The sequence below is a fragment of the Trachemys scripta genome, chromosome 24 (genome assembly GCF_013100865.1).
Source record: "Trachemys scripta elegans isolate TJP31775 chromosome 24, CAS_Tse_1.0, whole genome shotgun sequence".
Lineage (NCBI taxonomy): Eukaryota > Metazoa > Chordata > Testudines > Emydidae > Trachemys > Trachemys scripta.
In genome coordinates this window covers 9,909,998-9,933,759 of record NC_048321.1, presented here as the reverse complement: position 1 = coordinate 9,933,759, position 23,762 = coordinate 9,909,998, and the positions used below count along the sequence as shown (strand labels likewise).

General features: G+C 46.3%; 1 protein-coding gene and 1 long non-coding RNA gene across 11 annotated transcripts in view; both read right to left on the bottom strand.

Annotated features, from left to right (window-relative positions):
• Positions 1 to 255: 255 nt before the first annotated feature.
• On the bottom strand, positions 256 to 10,195 carry LOC117869659. Its single transcript, XR_004643836.1, has 2 exons — positions 3,573 to 10,195; positions 256 to 3,358 (listed from the first exon to the last, which is right to left on the bottom strand). It is a non-coding gene; the product is annotated as an uncharacterized LOC117869659 (long non-coding RNA).
• Positions 10,196 to 10,613: 418 nt separating this feature from the next.
• The window catches only part of MEF2D (myocyte enhancer factor 2D), a 172,062-nt gene continuing 158,913 nt past the window's right edge, over positions 10,614 to 23,762 (bottom strand). For 7 of the 10 annotated variants that reach the window (XM_034756671.1, XM_034756674.1, XM_034756677.1 and 4 more), the window contains 3 exons: positions 19,521 to 19,725; positions 15,070 to 15,388; positions 10,614 to 11,114 (listed from right to left, as the gene is read on the bottom strand). In XM_034756671.1, the coding sequence (XP_034612562.1) occupies positions 11,091 to 11,114; positions 15,070 to 15,388; positions 19,521 to 19,725 (548 nt within the window). In that variant the 3' untranslated portion in view covers positions 10,614 to 11,090. Of the gene's footprint in view, positions 11,115 to 15,010; positions 15,389 to 19,520; positions 19,726 to 23,762 lie in introns of those variants that run through there. The other 3 variants (XM_034756676.1, XM_034756678.1, XM_034756681.1) reach the window with 1 other exon arrangement.

Here is a 23,762-nt window from a genome sequence, read left to right as displayed (position 1 = left end):
TTTCCCCCCCCAATTTTGAAATTCCATCAAGATTTAAGAAAAAATAAAAGTGATCCGCTCTATAGCTGACTGGAAAAAAAGGTAACGAATTGGCAAACACGTCACTGAAATGCTCCTCTCCCTCCTCCCAGTGAATTTCGAATTTCCAAATGAGAAAATTCCCCCCTCAGCTCTAGCATTCACACAGTCACACTCAGAGAGAAGGGGTGGTGGTGGGGGAAATAACCAGAGGCGAGGAAAGTTATCAGAAACGTGTATTTTTTTTCTTTTTAATAGTAAACCTCTTTACAACAAATATAGTGAAAGAGTTTCCAAACAAAACTCATCAGAATTTTTCATGGTAATTTTTTTTATCTCTTTTTCTTATCGTGTAATATACAATAACGCATCACCATACAGCACAAAGAAAGGAATATTGAAAAAACAAAACGGACATCTCACTGACGTGCTGCCGTCCCTGGGAAGGAGCCACTGATTGTCAAGGGGGGTGGGGTGGGATGGGTGGGGGTGGGAAGGGACAGGACTGGGGATAAGAAAGCAAGGATGTACCAAGAAAGAGCTCCCAGGGGCTGGGAGATTAATATAGAAGGCCAGACCCCAGGGATGCAAATGCCTAGAGAAAGATGGACCTAGCCAAAGATCCTGGATGGAAATTTACAAGTTACTCGCATGTATCCACTTCTCTACTACTTTCTTGCTTTCAATAGATCGATAGTATCCCAACGATCCAGATGTATCAAAGAGGGGCAACACCCCAGAAAAATTACCCTTCCCCCCATATCTCTCCTACACGAAGAGCATGGATTTTTTTTTTGTTTTAAACTGATCTGCTGCCACTCAAGAGAACAGAATCCCTTAATTCACACACAAAAAAGGGGAGGGAGCATTGGGGGGGGGGTATGTGGGGCGTGGGAAGGAAGAGGTTAAAAATATATATATATATATATGTATACTTATAGATACAGAGTATAGCTTTTTAAAATTGCCTTTCTAAACAATAAATAAAACTAAGAAAGGGAAGTGCACATTTTTTTTGTACATTTGCTGCACCATCACGGGCGGGAAAATGAAAGCTGCCGGTGACAATATAGGCGGGCTGAACTTGTAGGCAATTCGACTAACCACAATATATATATGTTGGGGTTTTGCTTTGTTTCTTTAGTGCATAATTTAAAGGGTTTATTCTATTTTACAAAGGTTTTTGCACATAGCCCAGAGAACACTACATCTATCCCGATCGATCTGATTTACAGGGAGCGAGGAGGGTGGGGAGCTGGAGGGAAAGAGGACCTGATGTTAACATCACCCAGAGGAGATCCGAGATAGGCGTGCGTGGTCACCAACCACAGAGCGGCCACAATCCTGAGAATTTTTAACATCTTGCCAGTAACCGCAAGCTATTCTGAAACATGGGGGGGGGGGGAGAAAGAGGTCTTGGGCTGAGCTGAAACAACGAGCAACTGCCCCAAGCATGGCCAGAAAGTGTGCTTTCTGGTTTGTCCTTCCTAAGGAGAATCTGGTCTAGATTCTCATTTACAATTTTACATAATTCTGGCTGGGTAAAGGGACCCTAAAGTGGGCACAAATTTATACCCACTACGACCTCCTTTCTGCTGCCACAGTTGTGTGAAAGAGGTTTAAGGCACACAAAAGCTGTTCCACTTTATACCAATAGAGTTAAAGAGAGAAATCCCTCCCAAGTGTGGATGCAATTATGCTGGCATTAAGGGGTTTATATTGGTATAGCTATTCCCATATGGGAAGGGGAATACACAACCCACTACAAGGAACCTTTATACCGGTTTAACTGCATACACACTAGGGGTTATACTGGAATAACTATATCAGGAAACTATTCATCTCCCCCCCTCCCCCAGCTGATATCGTTATACTGGGACAAAATCTGTGAGTAGTGCAGGTGTTAGGGTAAGTGAGAACAGGCCTGTAGACAAGGGGCTGGCAGATCACTTTCCCTACCTTTGATCCCACTCAGTCGTTGTGGGCTTGCTCTCAGATTTGTTTTCTCTGCTGGAGAGACTGAAGTGAAAGGAGCGGAGAGCAGTATTCGAATGGGACAATAAAGCCAAGTCGGCACTTTTACCCAGCCAGAACGGCGTAAAGGGGCCTCCGGGTAAATGAGGCCCAGTGGAGTAGGTAGCGTAAATCAGCGTAGCTCCATTGACTTCACAGACGCTATTCTGAGTTACAGCAGCAGAAGATCTGGCCCATTGACTCCAACGGAGCCATATTGATTTCTGCACCAGCTGGGAATCTGGCCTACTTCCTATAGCGTGTAGAGGGAATACAGAAGAACCAGCCCAGCTTTGCAGGGAAGATTGTTTCTCCCCAGGACAGTCACACACAATTTCCTTTCTGCTAGCAAAGCGAGATTTATTAAACAGAGACAGGGCAGAACCGGACCCACCTAATACTTTGGGAAAGTTCCGATCCACACCGGGCTCAAGGCAATGAGGTCTGAGCATTCCTGTTTCTGCCGCCACGCGAGGGCTTCTCTGTCCCTTATGGGGAATACAGAGGAGGGGGTACAACTCACCCACTCGCAGAGGGGCCAGCGCGAGGCGTGGGCATCACTTCCGACCGATTTTGAAGGCTTCCATGGGATTCTAGCAGCTCACGCTGGCCTCTCTGAGCAGGAGGGGAAATTCACCCAAGCCGACCGGGGACGTGATCTTTACTCCCTTTGCCAATACTGCTTCCTAGTGGTTCATTGCTTGCAGTGGGGATCACACCTGGCATCTCTGGCTTTAAATGCAGGAGTCTCTTCTGTTTGAGTTAAAAGAGCCCCTTAGCCAAGGTGGTGGCAGGGCCATTCACCTCTCTGTGGCCCAACCACCTCTAGCAGAGAACAGAACGCCACACTGAAACTAAGCAATGGGGACACCTGGATTGGAATGCCACCAATCTAGCCTTAAATCAGCGTCTGAGATGGTCACTCTGGTAGGTGGGCCATTTCCAGACTAGCAGGGGGACAACTCCATCAGAAACCACAGAATTAAGAAGCAGGCCAGACGCTCAGCTGGCATCAATCAGCGTTGCCCTGTTGTCTTCCACAGAGCTCTGAATACTCTATCTGAGGACCTCTTGCTACCTGCTAAAGCCACTGGGAAATACAGTCCTGATTCCTCACTGTCTTTAACCTGTGCTGATGCAGCGTGATGCTGTCCCCTGTAGCGGCTAAAGCTGTGTATGAGTTTTACTGCGCACAGACTAGCTCAACCAGGAGTAAGACACTCCTGCTTTCAGATCCCAAGGTCTCAGGTTCATTCCTCAGACAACCCAGCCCGGAGAGCTATAACACACAACTGGCCTTGTCACTGACACCCGTGCAAAGCTAACACTTTACACCCTGAAAAAAGAAGAACAGGAGTACTTGTGGCACCTTAGAGACTAACACATTTATTAGAGCATAAGCTTTCGTGGACTACAGCCCACTTCTTCGGATGTATATGCTTATGCTTATGCTCTAATAAATTTGTTAGTCTCTAAGGTGCCACAAGTACTCCTGTTCTTCTTTTTGCGGATACAGACTAACAAGGCTGCTACTCTGAAACCTTTACACCCTGACTTCGCACTGGTGTAACGTGCAAAGGGGTGGGTGAATCAGTCCCTGGGACTTTCAGGACTTCTCTACAAAGTATCATCATTCTGGGCTCTGTGGCAAGCTCTCTCTTTGCTCAATCCATCACCAACTCCCGGCCCTCTATCCACCCTGGCATGTCGCCTGGATGGGTTTAAATTCTGCAATATAGAACAAACAGGGGAAGGGCGGGGAAGAGGGAGCAGGTCTGTGGATACAGGAAAGGAAGGAGGACAGGTCAAGAGAGGGTAAAACAAGAATAATCTGTACAATTGCGGCCATGTTCAAAGTCAGTATTATTACAATATACTCTGACAAAAATATAATCTCATTTCATATCAATACAACAAAAAAACAGTTTCCTGTACTGTTACCATTGCTAACATATTGAAACTTGCTATTTACAAGGACAGGAGCCAGGTAAAATACTACAAGATAAAGATCAGAGAGAAGGGAAGAAAGACCGGGAGACGGGAGCTCCAGAAGAAAGAAAAGCCCGGGGAAAGGCCCTCTTCTACAAACGGTTCATGGCTTCTGGTTTTCAGACGGAAGGAGGGATGACGGAGGTAGTGAGAACGTAACACTCAATTAATGGGTGGGGGTTTTTAACAGAGGGATGGAGGGAGAGTGAAGGGGGGGGGAAAGGATGGAAACAGGTGAGAAAGGAAGAAAATACAGGGCCTCGCTCTCAACAGGTGTAAAATTGGCTTCATCAATGAAGCACCACTGATTTACCCCAGCTGAGGTTGTTGCTTATGCTAAGACGTAAGAGAGAGGAGGGCAATGTTATTTTCTAGGCTCTCGGATATCTGTGGTGCCAGGACAGGGTTATTCCTTGCCCAGCTCCCACTTACCAAGGCAAGCTGGCCAGATCTGACCCCATCCTGCTTTCCCAGCGCCCCCCAGGGGCAGCTTTGGGGTGTGGGGGGAATGCAGGATCAAGCACTCTTCTCTCTCCTCGCACAGCTAGTCAGGCTCTTATTACGGCTGCAGGGGGGCATTCCCAAACTGCCTTCGCTCTTTGCCCCCCAAGGGCTGTGTCCTAGCATGGGGAGACGCCATCTTGATTCGAAGCTTCAGTCTGGCCTTTTAGAACAGTAGAGATGAGTCGTCCCCCCACCTCAGCACCCTCTGAATGGCTCTGCGCCCAACCCGGCTCACTTTCCTCATGGGAGTAAGCCTGTTGATTTACTCTCCTGTCATCTACCATGGGGAACTCCATTCAGCCTTAGCTTCCCCCAACAGAGCAGAGCAGGGCTTGCTGCACGCTGGCTCCTGCTATCAAGGGATGAGGCGGCCATGTCCCCCTCTAGTGGCTGGTCCGCACAGAGGATAAGAACTTGCTATTGCTACCAGCTAAGGGAGATACTCCTTTTGCTCAAGCGATAGAGGCCTAGGCTTTTGGTGCTAAAGGTCCCGGGTCACTACACTGGCTCATCTTGCGTCAGCCTTGTATAGAGGAGGCCGGCGGGCGAGTATTTAAGTTTATTCCTGTGAAGGAGGCCTCCTTTAATCCGACTGGGGAACCTAAACTCGAGTGCAGGGTAGCCATTTTGCCAGTGAGCTGTTCCCCCTTCACAACTGAGGCAGTCCTTGGTGTAGGGCAGGAGGCAGCCACCCGGCCACCACTCAAGTGCCAGGTGCACCTGGCTCCCACAGCCCTGTCTTGACCAGCACAAAATCTGCCTTTCCGCCATCTCTCTGCCAGCCTCTCCTCACTCCCACTGCCACCAAGCCATGTGGTCGAACAGTCGTACACCAACCCAAACGTGAAGCAAAGGCTGACAACCGGACAGACCACGAGGGAATCAGGCAGCTCCCTCCATTGCTCTCCCCCCACCCCCGATGATTTTATTGGGCAAACAGAATTGTAGGCCAACGAAGAATATATTTCAGATGCTTTCAAAGGCCGGGATCTCTCAAAATCCTACCCAACGTTTGGAGGAATGAACCGGGAAGAGAGGACGACATCACGATGAAATGGGGAATGGCATGGAACAATAGGCATGGGAAGAAACCTTTTAGCAAACTGAAAACAATTCTTTGACTCCATCAGGTTACAAAACTGTGTAAACGTTCGCTAGAAACCTTGTCGCTAGTAGGGATAGTTAAGCAATGTAGGGAATTGGCATTTACCAAAAAAAGGAGTTTAAGAACTCCCGTGTAGCCATATATATATTTATATATATATTCTTTTCCTGCAATCTCTCTTAAGAGAGCCACTAAAAGAAATAAATATTTCTCTCTAGATTACCCGTCCGCGTGGTTATTCAAAGTTTTACAATGTTTATCCTAGAGCTGGTCAAAACGTTTCAAATTGCTGTTGAAATTTGGGAGGTTGGGTTTTGGTTTTGGTTAAGCCAGTCAACGTTCAGTTTTCAAAATTTCAACGGAATTTTCTGGCCCCAAAAAAGGAACTTTTTTTTAAATAAAAAATATGTTTGTTGATTCGGATGGATGAGATTTTTCAGCAGTGCGGAAGTTAAGACAATTTTCTTTGCTTCCTCCTGCGAAACACAGGCGCTCTTGGGTTGTTGTTGTTTTTCAACCGGCTCTAGTTTAGACCAAATGTTGCCCTCAATTATAGCCCCACGTGAGCTTCTGGGTAGTAATATTGCTTTATGGTTGTATAACTGAGGGTGGGGTGGGGGATTAGCCTTGGTGTGCAAAATTTCAGAAAACCGGATGATTTGTTGCTGACAAAATATGTCCTATGGAGGAAATTTGGGCTAAGTTCGAAGGAACGAGTGGTCGTAGTAATGCTGAGTTTGGAGAGAAATCATTTAGCACAGCCCCCTCCCCCCCCCCCAATGCTGACAGCCTCAGCATGGCTCCACTGACTCCAGTTTACACCAGTGGAGGATTTGGCCCCATGTGCTTCGCTGCCTAAGCCCAGAGGTGGGCTCAGACCGCAACACTGCTCTGGATTTTGCTCTCCCAGATTCGCAGCTGCCCGGCCCCTTGTTCGCTCATTGACGTCAGTGCAATATGCGTGTGATTCTCTACCAGATGAAACAGCAGTGTTTTACACTCACATTGCAGCAGTGCCAGTGATTACATGAGAAGCGGCCCAGCGGAGAACCAGGCCCCTCGTGTTTGGCTTTCGCCCACTATAGAAATAGGACCCAAATATGAAATTTGCATTCAGAGCCAACCTCCGACCCCTCCAGCAAAGTGAAGGGGTGGTAGGATCCAAGATTTTCCTGTTGGCTTATCGCCACTCAGTACTTCATTCAACCCAATTTATACCTATTCCCATATGCAATGGTATCTGATTGCCACTGGATAACTCTGTTAGGAGTATGGCTGTCCAATTAATTCTATTCAGTTGCTTACAAGCTTGAATTCTCCTTCACCCAGGCCCCTTTCCACCACTCTGGCAGCATAAAGGGGCCTTAAAGTAGGTGCAGCTGTGACTCCAACTTTGAGATCCCTTTACTCTGCTGGAGAATCAGGCTCCGTAAAATTTATCTCCAATCTCTAGTCTGCACTCTGCTCCAGCTTCAGAGAGATCTTCTCTCTGCCCTTCTCATGCGGGCGACACCATGTCCCATAGACTCGTTGCACCTTTGACAATATTTTGTTGCAAACCCAAATTTTGAAACTACACCGATCTCTGAAATTTTGCTCCCCCTGCCTCCCACCCCAGTTCCTTATTCAGAAAAAGGCGAATCAACCCCAACCTCTTTCCTTAAGGGATGACAGGAAATATCACGTTATTTTTTGAAGTGGCCTAAAATTTCCATAAGCCTTAGGGCTGCAAAAACCATACACATGATCACAATCTGTCCCAACGCAGTCAAATGGCCTCTGTCGTGGCCAAACATAAGCACACCCAGGGGTTGAAATGAACAACAACCAGGGCACCAAAATGCTACCACTCCCAGGAGCACCATCTCCGATGTATACGGACGAAACTCCTGATCCAATTTCATGCACTGGAATCAGCTCGACAAAATATGACTTTAAACAGGAGTCCAGTGTTGTGTTTGATTCTTAATTTACCCAGGAAATCCTCAGTGCACGTCTTGATTTGTCTCACGCCCCATCCTTGAAGGACAATTTTGTTCTCCTGATGGATTAAAACAGTCTTTGATGGAACATTTAACCTATGGTTAAAATCTGTTCATAACCTAGGCTACGCCCTACGTTTTTGGTGTTCGTAGGGAAGGTACCACACATCAAAGCAAACCCCACATCTGAGTCACTTGAGAAGTAAACCTGTTACACAAAGGACTCTTTCCACTGCTCTGACAGCGTAAAACGGCTTTAAGATCATGCCACTGCCGCTCTCCCACAGCAATGTAAAGAGATCTTAGTGTAACTTCAAATAGGCCCCTTGTATTTCACCCCAGAGTATGTATGTTGAAGGATCCACATAGGTTTCAAGAAGGAAAAGATCAGAAACAGACTTTGGTAAGTAACCACATCTTTAGAAAGTAATATATCATTTTTTTGAAACATATCAGTGCATACTTCTTATATGAAAATATACACAATTGTATTTCATTCTCCAAAAAAAAAGAAACCATTAAAAACAAAAGCAAACTAGCCAAACACAATATATTAGCTGTTTTTCATTGTTGTCATCGTTTAAATTTTTTTTTTTTTTTAACGCTACGCTTTGTTCAGGTTACACTTTTTTTTGTCCTTTTTTTTTGTTTGTTTTTGTTTTTTGTAAATGTTTTTTTTCTTCATGCATTTTACACCTTTTATAGCTTTTGAGAATAAATAAGCTCCGTTTTGCTTCCGTATCTCTAAAAACTGCAGCATTTGAACTGTTTGTCATTTAAATCGTGCAATTTTTTTTTTTGCAACACCCCTTTTTAAAAAATGGAAAAAATATATATATATTTTTAAAACTAAACCCTATACAACGCAAAATTCCAAATTAAAAAAAATTATACACAATGTAACTGTCAACAGTACAGTGGAGCACAAGAAATAAAATTAAAAGATCAGAAACATATTTATAGAAGCACAAAGGAGGGTGTTGATTTCTTAGATTGTCATTCTTCTGGTTGTCTTTTGAAAATCAGGAGGCGTTGACTGGATTCTACAGTCTGTGGGGAAATAGAGAATAACCCAGACGAAAAAAACCCAAACAAACCCAAAAATCATTTCACCCAAACGGTGAAGCTAATGCGGTTGTCAAACCCCACATCCCCCTCCATCAATTCCCATGGTGCAATCCCAACTGTCCCACAAGCATATTTCCAAATGGGTTGAGCCAATGCACGTTTTAGAGTCCCACCACCAGATTTCTGAAGGTCACCTTTGAATCTTGGCTTTTTATTTATTTGAAATGTTAGCTGCTTGGTGCCACAGTTTAATGCCATTTTGTAACCGATTTAGCCAGTCAATTGGTGGTCTGTCTCCATTCTCTCTCAAAATATATATATGCACCCAGGTTGCATTTTTATTTTCCAAGCTCTCAGCTCCAAGATAGACATGCCAAGTTGGGAGTTAGGGTATGAAGTTAATGAGCAAAAAGGTTTTTCCTCAGGTTTGTTCTACACTGATGTTTGAGCAGGTCAGATGGCTGAGTACCAGATGGTCTTTTATACCTGTCAATGGAGTTAGCCATTTCGGATCCTCTTCACTACAGAATGCACTGAGAGCTGCAAATGACATTCCACCGGAAGTCTCCCAACAGGAGAGAAAGTGTTTATTTGCAGGATAGCGACAGAAAAATAAAATTGATGAGAAATACTTTGTATTCTGCTTAATTTCAAAGCATGGCCGTGCAAAGCCTTCGGATGGATGGATGATACCCATACATCGCTAATGTAACAAGGTGGGCGTGCTCTGATTTTGATGGTCAGATAAGTTTCAGATTGGGGACTTCAACTTAGATTGACATATGGAGGCAACATAAAACCTGCCACAGAGACCTCCCACATACTGCCCAGTTTGCAACACAGCCCCACGTAGCCTTGCAAAACTCCACTCTGGATTGTGAGCCCATGGGGAAAGTAGTCAACATTTTTATTGTGGAAAAAAAGCTGTTGACATTTGGAAACCTTTTTTTTAATCAAACGAAAAGTAATAATGATCAAAACTTTTTCTCAAATCCAGTGTTGTCAAAGTTGCAAATTGCTCAACTTTCGAGGTCTCTTTGACAAGCAAACAGAATAATTTGTTGATTTGTCCTTCATTATGGCGAGTAGGATTTTGCTCCCAAGCTGCTCCATTTTCACGATAATTTTGCAAGGCGGCAGTAGTCCATAAACCCAGAATTCCCCAAGGGCCAGATCCTCAGTGTAGATCAATGGAAATAACATTGATTTACACCTGCTGGAGATCTAGCCCCCGGGATGAAACTCATTCATACGCAGAGGGGCCGACACGAGATGTGTACGCCACTTAATTCCTATTTAAGCCCCATGGCTTGGAGACTAGTGGGTCTAATGCTCCTCAGGCCTTGACTGGGCCTTTGCACATCGAGGAATTTAATTTAAGGGAAAAAAGTCATGGTAGAAGTTATCTATGGAAGAACCTGCTAGCGAATTCATCTGAACTGCCAAACAAAGTGCTAAGTTAGCATCTGATTATATAGGACAAGCAGTGCCAGTTGAAGCCTGCTGTTCACTAGAGAAAGTCCTTCCTTGATCCATAGAACCATGCAGCCAGCAGCATGGCTACTGCTATTCAGTGCTCTGGAACAACTCCCCGAGGGGCACGTTCAATCCAGGGCCTTTCTACTGAGGCTGTAAGCAAAGGGGTCGAGTTTGTGCCAGTGAGAACTCATGACCACTCGGGGAACTAACTGAAATCTGCCAAGGAGAGCTGTGTTTTAAGGGCACACATATATTTAGAGAGGCTTTAGATCTGGGAGAACTAGGCCCCCCAAAAAATTTTTTTTTAATGAAAAACTAATTCAACAAAAAAATGGCCTTTTTTTTAAAAAAAAGAAAAAAATTTCACCTCTCAAAATTAGATTTTGTTTACATTTTCCCTTTTTCCCCCTAAGAAAACCTGCATTTATTGCATTGCATTTTCATGTAACTGTTCATTTTTGGGTTTTGGAGGGCTTTTTCCCCCTCTTCCCTTATTGCTAATTTTGGTCGGTCAGCATAGTCGCATGGAAGGGCTTTTCCAAAACTGAAAATTTCCTAAACCAAAAACGTTCATTTCAAAACTGAAAATATCCATTTTTCTAATTGAGAATTTTCAAAAATGGAACAACAACAACAACAAAAAGATGAAAAAGTTCCAAAATGTTGCGGGAAATGTCGAAAAACAAACAAAAATGTTCTGTTTTGAAACCATCTCACATTTTAGTGCTTTAGTATTCTTATTCTTTAGCTGCTGTAATCTCAACAGGTCTCTGCTTCTCAATCTTCCATCTCGCGCTGAGTTGGAAGTGTTCTAAAAGTCTAGAAACTTCTGGAATAAATGGTGGGCTACAAGAAGCCGACTACACCCGCAAGTCCTACCATGACTTTTTCCTCCTCCACTTTGAAGTATTTCTGGGCCTGTTTGGCGGATCTCAAAGCCACTGAGCTTGTAGATGCTGAAAGAGAATTTGCTTTCTCAACTATCTCAGGGAGCAGCCACGGATGGTAGCAGAACTCCACTGGCATAGGTAATTAACCCAGTGAAAACAAAGCTCCCACGCTGCAGAACTGAGACGCCCTCGCAAGTTTGGTGGGGGACCATGATCCCAAGCAGAGGATAAACATAAAAGGTGGGATGGGAGAGCAGGGAAGGGGATAAACTGAGCCCTGATATTAATGCTCATCCATTCGCAAATGCGGGCGAAAGGAGGGACTGAACGCTTGTCTGCAGAGGTCTCAGACGTTATCTGCGGGAGTTCCCAAAAGCCCTTCGGTACAAGTTTCCTGAGCTGACTGCATTGGCTTCCCTTCTCGTTTCAATTTGCTGACCCCGGGACAGTGGGGGGAGGGGGACAAGAATGGGGATACCCAGTATGGAGAACAAAGCCTTTGAGATCTTACCTAATGATGAGAGAGGAAGCTGCCTGTCCACAGCGTTTGCTAGGTGGGCAATGAACTGGAGGTGCAGCACACACGTGTAAACTAAACCACTATTCACAGGGAGAAGGCGGCCTGCTGGAAATGACTAATGAACCCCCTCTCTCGCCTCTCACCCCCCGGTCTCCCATGCTCCCCATACCTCGGATGACCATGCACGTTGCCAGTTCCTCAGCTGGTGTCACTCTGGCGTTTACGCATCAACGTACACCAGCGAGGATGTTGCCCTTTGGTTTATTTAATTTGGGGGAGGGAGTTTTGGGGGGGGGCAGAGGAGGGTTAAGAGTGAAAAATGTGTTCCTGCCTGCTGGAGATCGGGGGACAAAATAAAAACGATCAGAGATGTATGGGATGGCAAATTAAAGGAGTAGAGAGTATAGGGGGAGAGGGGAGTCAGCTTGGCATTTCTGATTGGAATGCCCAGCGGCTGCCATTTAAACAAAGATGTGAACCACGGTGACGCCTCGCAGCTGTGCCAACCCTTATGTGACGCCAACGTGGCAAAGGCGTAAGTTTGAGTGACCTGAGACCCGCGGTGGAGAAACGTGCCGTCTCCTGACTTTGAACAGATTTTCTAATTCCACACACTACCCCTGGGGCAGTAACCAAAGGGGACAAAGGCCCCGTCAGATAACTGCTTAGCGTAATCACATGGCTCCTGACCCACTGAAGCGAATGGGAGCTTTGTACCATTTACTTCAATGCAACCAGGGATTTGGCAGGATGGCTGGAATTCAACCCATGCAGATTCGCCAGTCCCATGTCTATACATCACCAGAAACCCCCCAAACAGGACTTAAGTGGTACCCGGGCCTCTGCCTGGGGGGAATTTTACCCTACACGAATATGTACTAAGCACATAAGCTCTCTCTCAGCTCAACCCTTAGACCTATATCTTGCTACCACTGAAATCGGTGGCAAAGCTCCCATGGACATCAACAGGAGGCCAGATCAAAGGATCTGGCCCCTTATAGAATGTATTTTTTTGTCCTGCTAATTCATAAACCTGATTGGGGTTCGCATAAAGTCTTACAGTGACCACGCTGTCATCCGTAAAGGTTAAGCAGGAGAAACGTTATTTTCCCTTCCACAACGTGTGTGTTTCTGCTCACTGGATAGTATTAAGCTTTAGCTGAGTTAATTACAGTATATTAGGGTCGGGTCAGTACAGTACATTGGTGGTAATATTGTCAGGAGGGGATGAAGATGCATGTTCTGTTCCATCTGTGATGTAGCTAACTGCCTGAGCCATTGTGACTGGAGAAATCAGCTTGAATGGCCCGCACTGGAAGGAAGTATCACAGGGCGATGCCCTCACCAGTTTATCCTGGGCTGACTTCCCTCCGTTGAATCCCTAATGTAAACTATTAAATTGGAATTTTTCAAATCACCAAGAAAACTTTACTCAAGGTTTCCATATTTAAAAAATAAATGGGAGGGAAGATCAGTAAAAGACTTGCCCTTTTTTTTTTTTTTTTTACCTATGTTGCGACCAAACGATAGCACAGCCCAGAACTTCTGAGTTTCAAAATGATGACAAAAAAGTTCTGGATTTGGATGAGCGGGAGGGGAAGGAAAACAATTTCCAATGAATTTTTTGTACATTTCCCCCTAATTCTTCAACCAAATGTAGAATTGACCAGAACTTTCTAATTTCAAATTACTAATACAAATTTTGCATTTTGAGGAAGAAAAAGAGTTGATGACATTTTTGCAAATATTCCTCACTTGTTGGTCAAGGGCCTTTTCAGAATTCTTCAGATTTCAAAGAACAATTAGAATTTCAATGAAAAAAAACTTTAGAAATGTCCATGAATAATTTTTCCTGTTTTTTTTTTTAAATCAGCTCTAATTTAAACTTCACCCACATCTAATGAGTATGAATTTTAATTGACGTGAGATTTAAACATTTCTTTATCATTTTTTCCTATCTATGGTTGGCAAAACTGCTTTATTTATAAAAAGAAAAAGATCTCCCCTCCTCCCCTGATTTTAAATGCTTTTTTTTAAATTCAGGTATATGCAAATAGTTCCACTATGCACCATTCTAGACCTCCGTGGGGTGTTTGAAAAGCTGCCATTTTCAAAGATGGGTGGCACTACTCTGTCGATCTATCTATGCATCCGAAGAAGTGAGGTTTTTACCCACGAAAGCTTCTGCCCAAATAAATCTGTTAGTCTTTAAGGTGCCCCCAGAGTCCTTGTTGTTTTTGTAGATACAGACTAACACGGCTACCCCCTGATACTTATCAGTGGGGATGTTTTCTTTAATTAAATTTCATCTGAACTGCCAGGATTAGCCCTAAAAATCAGGGGCCTGATTCTCATATACACTCATGTCCCTTGATATGGCTCTGGCAGTGCAAAGTGGCCTTTAAGTGGCACGGACTCTGCTAACATTTGCTAGACTGCTCACCAGTTATACAATGCAGCTCGGATGACTTACACTGGCTGAGAATCTGGCCCTATAGCTTGCATTGGGAAAGCTCTCTTTGCACAGATGATGATGATGATTATTCATTTTTAATTTAGCAACATAACTGGAGTTGAAACTGATTAGATGAAGCCAAGCCTCCGAACTGGGATATTGATCGGAATTCTGCGACATACAGAGCAGAGATACGGCATCTGACCCAGCAACATTGGTAGGTTACCAGTTCATGCTGAGTGACATCCACCCCTATTGTGCTGAGGGGCCAGGAAAGGGAGGCATCACTTAAGTCTCACCGAAGTGCTGTTTTTTTGAGTGGAACTTAAGCAGTGCATATACCTCACGCTGGCCGTTCTGCACGGCGGTCCCGGTCACTCTCTGATTGGGAGCACGGGGTGGCAAAAAATCTCAGTTGTATTTGAATTTGGCTGCACACCAGTGGGCGTTTAGAGTGCACAGAGCCATGTGGAATTGGAGCTAAAATGTGCATATGTTTGTGTGTGCATAAGAAATTCTCCGCATCCAAATAGACGTCCTAGGTACTTTCTCATCAAAGGCACTCTTCTCTCAGAATTAGGTCCGACCTTATAAACTGGGCACACGTCTCAAGCCCTCCCCGACTCCCGGTCACCAGTGGGTGAATTTTATCGACAACAACCTAGCACGCACGCCCGACACTTGCTCGCTGGGATAAGTGATTGATTTTTTTTTTTTTTTTGGTGACACGTTCCCCTCCCCCCACCCCCTTATTCTTGATTCTAAGCTGCTCTCAGCCATGGAGTGCCTTACGTATTGCAAACATTGCCTGCTGCGCTAGAATGAATGCCTACAAAATCCTAAAGCTATTTCTCAGGCAGTTTATAATAAGTCCCCGCCCCCACCCCAAACCCATTTAGCTCCACCCCGGCCCTCCTTTTTCCCCCTCCCAGCCCTGCCACTGGTAACAACCCCACCCCCACCCCCCCCCAACACACACATCTCCCCGCCCCCGCCCGGACGTGAGCAGAAAGTAGCTCGAAGAGAGTTGGGACTGGTTATGTTACCCAGGCATCCAGCCGCACGCGCTTTACGGATGGGCTCTCTCCCTCGGCCTCGGTCGTGGGTCTCAGGAGGCCGAGGGACGAGCCGAAATCGGCTCTGGCGGGGTCATCCCGCTCGTTGCCTTCGTAGGAGCTGGCGTTGCTGCTGAGGCTGTCGACGGGAGAACGCCCCGTCGGCTCGTGCCGGCTCTGGTGCGGGAAGGAGCTGAGCGGCGTGGCAGTGTTTCGTTCCCGGTTGGGCGAGACGGGCTCCGACTTGATGCTGATGTTGGGGTTGGTGTTGACAGTCAACGTGGTGGTGTGAGATAAGTGACCCCCTTGTCTGCAGGTGGCAGCGGAGGGATGGGGAGTGGAGAGAGGGAAAGGGGAGACAGGAGAAAAGAAGGGAATGGGGAAGACGAGGGGGAGAAAACGTAGAGGAGTGCACACGTGGGATAGTGAAGGAATAAGAGACAGATGCAGAGAAGGTGAAAAGGAAACAGGTGGAGAAAGGGGAAGAGAGAAATATTGATAATTAACATTTGTAAAGGCCTTTTCTATCATAGAAATGCAGAGATCTTATCATCCATCCATCTCAGTGCAGTTTAATATTATCAGTCTACACAGCTGACGCTGAGACAGAGAGAAAGGAAGTAACTACCCCCCAAATCACCCAGATCTGGGGCAGACTCAGGACGAGGACCCAAGTCTCTTAAAGCCCAACCTAAGGCCTTAGCACAAGACCACCCTAACTGGCATCTTCCAGTCCCATTAAGGTCCCTCTATGTGGCTCCTTCACGCCAAGGAGAACCTGGCCCCTAATGTTCAGCAGTGAAACCCGCTGCGTTAGCAATGACAGCGTAGCATCAAATGCGCTTCCTCAAAGGATAAAGGACGTTTGTGGCATTAGGGAGTCATTGGGGTTGCCTGGAATGAAACGTCCTAGGGTGCTTCTGTAACTGGCCAGCTGCAATGGATGGTGTGATTGTTCTGAGGCCAGAAAGATGCTAGCCCTTGCTATGCAGTTGTTGCTGCTGCTAGTGGGCTTGGAAAGGCAATCTAGACATGGAGAATGCACTAGACTGGGAACCAGGAGAGGTGCATTCTGTTCAGGGCCACGCTGCCGGCCTGTGTGACCCAGAGCCTGTCACTTCCTCTCTCTGTGGATCTCCTTCCCATCCCAGCCTTTGTTTGTCTTGTCTAACTAGACTCTAAGCCGTGTAGCTTGAAGCTGGTCTCTTTCGCCAAGGGAGCTGGGTCCAATAAAAGATATTACCCCTCCCACCTCGTCTCTTTCATATCCTGGGACCACCACCGCTACAATAACACTATAGAAAACTTTAGCTGAAAATGACAAAATATTAATGAATTTTTTTCATTATTTTCTAGCCAGTTCTATTAGGCTGTCAGCTCTTTGGAGCAAAGATGGGATCTTACTATGGCCTGGTCTACACTAGGAAATTAGGTTGGTAAACCACATCGCTCAGGGGTGTGAAAAAGCCAACCCCCTGAGCGAGCCGCGGTACAGACAGCACCTATCCCCCGGTACAACAGCACTAGAATTCTCCCGTCAACCTAGCTACCGCCTCTCGGGGACAAGAGAACTCCTCCCGTTGTTGTAGGTAGTGTCTTCAGTGACGCGCTACAGCGGCGCCCCAGCGTGTAGACAAGCCCTCTAAATGTCTGTTGCAGCCCCTAGCACAATGCGGGGGGGGATCTTGGCTAGGTCCTCTAAGCACAGTTCTGTGTACAATGCCTAGCACACTGGAGTGCTGCTGGTTCACGAATAGGGCACCTAGCTGGTATGGCAATACAAGTAAACAATCATCATAATATAAATTACACTACTGAGTCTAAGGCCTATAACACACCCTTCTGATTCCAGCCAGTAGATGGCAGTGGCGCACACACACACACACACACACACACACACACACACACACACACACACACNCACACACACACACACACACACACACACACACACACACACACACACACACACACACACACTGACTGCAACATTCTCCTCTGTGCCAGTAGTCTGAATACACTCTGATCCCCTTCCCTGCTCCTTGCTACACTACAGACTTCAGCACAGTGCGCATCCAAACAATGCGATATTGTTACAGCAACCGGGCCAAATCTTCAGCTGACGTCAACTGGGGTGGCTCCATCGCTGCCGATTTGCGCCTGCCGAGGAGCTGTCCCCACCCCCGCAGTGTGTATTTAGGTCCTGCCGTGGGGGTCGGTATCAATGAGAAGTGTTTGGAGGGGAGAAAAGCAGGAACCGTCCAGACTGGGGACTGAGAATCAGGCCCGTCTAGATTCCATATAATGTGAATAAACAAACTGTGTCTGTCTGGAGTGAATGTACCTTCCCAGCAGATAACCCAACAGAACCCTCTGTCCTGCTCAATTCAGGCCAAGGACGCAGAAAGGTCGCGCACCCCTGCACAGACAAGATTCCTGCTCATTCCACTGACAGCTCGGCCTGAATGCGCGGCACTTGATCAATCCTTGGTTGATCAAACCTGGCAGCCTGCCTTTGGCTAGGAATCCGACAACCTGGGTCCAATTCCTGCCTCCACCACCTGCGTGTTGTGTGACCTGCAGCAAGCCACCGAGGCTATGTCTGCCCTGCACCTGGGAGCAAGATGTTGCCTTGAGGTTGTCATTCGGGATCTCAAGTCTACCCCCCCGGGCCTGAGAACCCAGGTCGTGACATCCACACAGCTTTTCTTAACGCACCGGCATGAGGCTGTGCACCCCAGCTGGGAAGTTCACTCTCAGATACCCTTCAGGCTTGTCTGCATGGGGAAACTGACTGAAGTTGCTCCGTGTGGACTTTCTATTGCAGAATAATTCCTCTGCTTGGGAAGCACCCGATTTAGTCCAGAATAAAGTGTCCACAAGGGGAGATATTGAACAAAAGCTGTTTGGGTCAGCGTCCGCATTAGAAAAACCCTTATTCTTTCTGGGATTCGATTTCCCATTTGGGAATGAGGACAATAATTCTCCCTTTGTCTAGTTAGACTACAAGATATTTGGGACAGGAACTGTCTCTCAATAAGGGTATGTCTACACAATAAAAGACCCATGACATGGGCATAGTTGACCCAAGTCACTCATGGAGCTTGGGCTGCAGGGCTGTAAAATTGCAATGTAGACGTTTGGGCTTGGGCTGGAGCCTGGGCAATGAGACCCCACAAAGGGGGTAGGTCTTGGGGGGGGAGGCAACTGCCTCCCGTGTCCCCATAGTAAATGAAGCCACTGGCGTTAATAACAGAGTTCAGATACAGAATTCCTCAAAGTTCATGGCTGTTTTGGTTTGGTTCGTTACAGGGGTAGCGTATGGGCCACCCACAGTGTGTAGATCAGTCTCGCTACTGACAAAACCTGGGGGCATAGCACCGGCCCATCTTAATGGTGGTGGTGTCGGTCACCTGGAGCGGAACGTGTAACAGCACTGTTATATTACCCCACAGCACCTTCAGGCAGCAGGTCCTACAGGTTCTGAACTTGTCAGGAATTTCACATTTCGCTTGGAATATTTTGCTTTCCTCTAGCAAGGACACTCAGAGCTAGGGTAGTTTTTCGATGGAAAATCAGGTTTTCTACTAAATGAATTTTTTTTTTTGCAAAAAGTGTCCGCTTTCCACAGAAAACTTCCATTTTCATCAGAAAAACGAACTAGTTATTTCAGCCAAAACTCTGAAATGTTTCAATTTACATAGCTTCTGTGGGGCCTCATAGGAGCTGCAGGTCAGTTTCCTCATGTCCCTGCTCTTGACTACATCTCCCATGATGCACCATGCCAGGGACTCCCATGATGCAACTGCCTCCCCTCGCCAGGGCAAAACCCAGGGTGCATCATGGGAAAGGTAGTCTGTTGAGGGAGCCCTAGCTATAGAGAATGGGCGCATGAGACACCCGAACTGCAACTCCCATGAGGCAGGATTTCAAAATAGGTGAGTTTTTGATTTTTCACCAAAATGTCAACCGTCTCAAACGTGAAAGAAATAAGAATTTGTCCTTCTAGAGAAATGTCTGGACCAGAATCTCAAAACACCTAAATGAAGGCCCTGTGAGGTGGAGCAGTATCATTTTCCTCATTTTACAACTGAGGAAACTGAGGCACGGAGCAGGGCAGTGACTCGGGAATCTGTGGTAGAGCCAGGCATGGAAACCAGGAGTGCTGGCGCCACATCCCCTTTGCTCCAATCGGTAGGCAAAACTGCCTCCCCAAATCAGGAATAACTGCTGTCGAAATACACAGCTGCAGTGCGTGTTCAAGGAAACAAACTCACTGAGGTCTGAAATGCTTTCGTCTAAGCCAAGTTACGGGGCTCGACAGAGAGTATCTGGGGGACAGACTAGACGGTCTAATGATCCCTTCTGGCCTTAAGCCCTATGGAACCATGCAACTATGAAGGCAGCATCAGCGGAGTGCCCAACCCCTCCATTTCCCTTACATTAAGTTGCTTAGTGATACAGGAACAAGATGTTGCTGCTGCTGTTGTTGTTGTTGCTGCTGTTGTTGTTGTTGTTGCTGCTGTTGTTGTTGTTGCTGCTGCTGCTGATGTTGCTGTTGCCAGGCAGAGATGTTGCCAAGCGACAACCCGCTGGGTGAGCTGAACGCCGGGAGTGAGGATAGCTCTGCACTGGTCAGCTGATAATCTGAAACAGAAGACACGCTGTTCAGAAGCAAACCCTTCATTGCATCCACACCAAATCCTGAGCTTGGCACCTGTTACAAATGAGGGTGGAGAGCAAATCCTTCTCCATGTTGTAACAAATCTGTAGGCAGCTCAGGAACCTTGCAGGTGTCACTGTGATGTGCACAACAGCTGCTTGGAACAGCCCAGCAAAACTGGGGATAGAATGCACCTCCTCCTCCTCCAAAATCACCGACCCCTTCTGCATGAGCTAAAGGAGAATCGCCATTCACCATGGGCAGTATAGGGCTCATGACACACGAACGAGCAGCTCTGATTCCGTCCAAGAGACTGCAGTAGTTCATGCACACACATAAAGGGATTACATCCAGTACATGGAAGTGGTGTAGAAACACACACACGCTGATTCCATCCTGTAAAGGGTAGTGGTATATAAAACACACACACACACACTATTTCCAGTACAGAATAGTAGGATATAAACACAAACATGCACACCGATTCCACACAGTATAGGGCACCAGTGTAGACTTCTACCCCACAGCAGGGCTAAGCAGTACAGAGGAAGTGGAAGCGGGACTAGTACGTTCCGTTGATTAGAATTCGTTTACATCCGAGCCAAAGACGCGCTTGCTTCTTAATGGAATAATAAACTTTTTGTGTTTGATCAGCGTCTTATTTTGTTATGAAAGCTCCTTGAGATGCCTGGCATGATAAAAGCGGCTGCAGACATTGATCTTGCTGCTGTTTAATTGAGTTAGCTGACACATCAGCAAGGCCATCACTTTAACGAACTCCATGTGATCATACTGCGTAATCAGATACAAGCTATCTTTGCTTCCAAATCTGCTCCACTCCACCTTCCAGCGCACGGCAGCCCCCTCCTCTCTTTTCTTCTCCCTCCAGACTCAGCTTTTCAAAGATCTTGTCATCTCCTTATTTATATCGTGGTAGCAGCTAGAGGCCCCAGTGTGCTAGGTGCTGTACATGCCGAAGGCAGGAGGAAGAGAAGGCAGAGGGGGCAACCTGCTGGCTGTAAGCTGGAGCTAAGGGTCAGAGAAGGCTGAAGGCAGGGGAATATTGGAGGCGCTAACCTGCTTCCCACTGGCTCCCAGCAGAGAGGGCTGTGGGAGTTCCCATAAGGACTACTGGCAGTAAGACTGTTTGGACTCCTTCAGAGGAACTCTTAAAGGGGAAGCTGAGGCAGGTGTACCTGTCATGCTGTGGCCAGGCATGGCTGGCCTTTGCCACGCACTGAGAGGGTAAGTGACTGGAATCAGAACTTGTCTACCCCAGGAAGTTACTCCTGTTCTAGACGCCTGTGTGGATGCTCTTATTTCAGTTTCAACCCGGCTCATTTCAGTTTACCTTAAATCGATTAAGGATCGATTCAACCGTATTAATCCGCTTTCTTATATTGAAAGAAGAGTATTCGCACAGGTTTCATGCAACCAGTTCTGAAACTGGCTTTAGTTAGTTTGGGGCAACTTTCTCATGTAGACAAGGCCTTGGGCTGTCAATAGCTTGTCTTAATACTTGCTCAACTAGGAAACAATCTTGCAATGAGCCAACAACTTTATCAAACATATAAACTTATGGACAATATTACACACCCTATTCTCATATGCCAGTGGAAGGCATTCATATATACTAACTACTAGAGCTGAACAAGAAATTGGTTGTGGTTAGTTTGGGGTTGGGTGGGTTTGTTTGGGGGTTTTTTTGTTTGTTTGTTTTGTTGTTTTTTTTAATTTGGTGACCAAACCAAAACAAAAACAAAAACAAAAAAACCCTCACTATTTGTTTTGAACCAAAATGGAATTTTTTCAGGTTTCTGGACAAAATGAAAGCCAAAATGGTTTCACTCAGGTCAAACAAAACATTTTGAACATTAATTCAAATTGACATTTTGTTTAAAAAAAGTCAGTTTGAAATTAAATGTCAAAGTAGTTTGTTTTGATACTTTCTAAACAAACCATTTTGACTCTTCAGAGATTTGTGTTCAGGGATTTTTGGGGGGGATGAGGTTCAGCTGAAACTATTTTGCAAATTTGATTCACAAATCGTTTTGGTGCCCTGAAAAATGCAATTGGGCAGGAGGGTGGGGGAAGGGCAAATTTCTAGTGACAATTTGTGTATGTGTGTGCGCGCGCGCATAGGTTTAGTCACTACACAGAGAGAGATACTGGGCCTCACTTTACATTAAGGCCTCTTTACTCCACCACATTAGGGGATGTAAGTATTTTTTATATATACAATTCTTGTAACCTCTCAGGGGCTGGAGATATCTGTTATGTACCTCAATCCCAAAGAGACAATAACAGTTTTGCCAATCCCAGGTGCTTAAACAGCATGAATCATGTCCCTGAAAAACCACAAGACTGGCTTAAAAATCTGTTTTTTGAGCATTCAGGAGTCATGTTTTCCAGCTCTTCTCAGCAATCATGAGGGCTAGAAATGTACTTAAAAAAACGAGATGACATTTCATATAATCACATGACTCCAGGAGCAGGAGCTTCCAGAAAAAGACCAAATATCATGAAACTTGCTGTAAAATCATGAGAGCTGGCCAGGCTGGGAGTAACTATGCGTTGCCAGAGAATTGTTTTCTGCTAAAAGAACTGACCTTTGATCAAAGGCGGTTCTGCTGTATTGTCTCAGCATTTGATGCGCACACAATAGAGCCAGAATTCCTGTGCGCCACTCATCACCCACCACACCCCACCTCTCCTGTTGGGCGTTTGTGGTTTCAGTCTTCCCCACCCCTGCAGGGACAAACCTGCCTGCAGCAGCACGTCACAAAGAGATGGCTGAAGGGGAGCTGAAAGGCTGCCAAAGTTACTTATGCCGATCTGCGGCACACCCACCAGAAAGTCCCAACCCTTGATTCTCTGCGGCTCTGTGCCTGGCTCAGTAATTTACACCAGCTGGGAACCATTCAGGCTTGGTAGCACTTTACAGCCACTGGGCGTGACAGCCACCAGCTTTAGGCAACGCTTGGGGACTGAACTGCAGATTTTCCCACACGTGGAAATGTACCTTGCTATAGTTTGCGCGAATTTGGTAGGCTCCGCAGAGCAGACATAGAGGGGGCAGACGGCTGAGCGGGTTATACACTTCTCCTGGATGGAGGACGCTCACCCCAAGCCCATCTAAAGCCCAGGGCAGTTCAAATTCCAGATAATCCTAACTGGGGATTGTGTACAGGGGACACTCAGGAAAATGAATCTCAATTACCGAAAAGTGTGAATTGAAAGTGGATTAGTTAAACCGAATTAAACCCCCGTGTGGATGCTCTCATTCAGAATTCAGGTGGGCTTCACTGGGTTTAGTTTAATTCACTTTGGAAATGGTTATTATTTAAGAACAGCCGATTGGCTCAGCCGCTCGCAAATGCACAGCGGAGAAAACTTCTGCGTCGTCAAAGAGCGGAGGAAAGATGAGACCTCTTAGACGGGACCCCACAGTCATATGAGCAATGATCATCACAATAGCAGCTCTGATATCAGGCCGTTGAGCCAAATATTCGGGCAGCCACGTTTGAACATTTTCCCCCTGTCACCCCTATGCAGAGGGATGAGCGCAAGCCTACGCTACATTCATAATCTAGCCTTGCCCTGGACGCTCTGAGCAAGGTTGAAATCCAGGCAAGGACAGGAGACTTCTACTTGCCTGTGAGCAGACATCTGCTGGGCTACACCTATTAATTATAAGAGGGTGTTTCCCCACCCGCCTACTCCGGGCTCTTCCAGACAAACCGCTTCATACAGCATTTTTACAAGATATTCTCTGAGCAGGTGCCAAACCTGCCACTCTGCACGGGTGTGGGACAGGTTCCAGAGACCTACTGCCTTTTCTGGGGACAGATGTTCCATAACCTTCATCTCTCTTTCTTCCTAACCCTGATCAGTTAGTAACTGGCTTATGCCCAGCAGGGCCGGCTCTGACTTTTTGGCTGTCCCAAGAAAAAAAAAAAAAACAAAAAAAACAGAGCGCGGGTGCAGGGGGACCGGCTGGGGGGGGGGGGGGGGGGGGGGG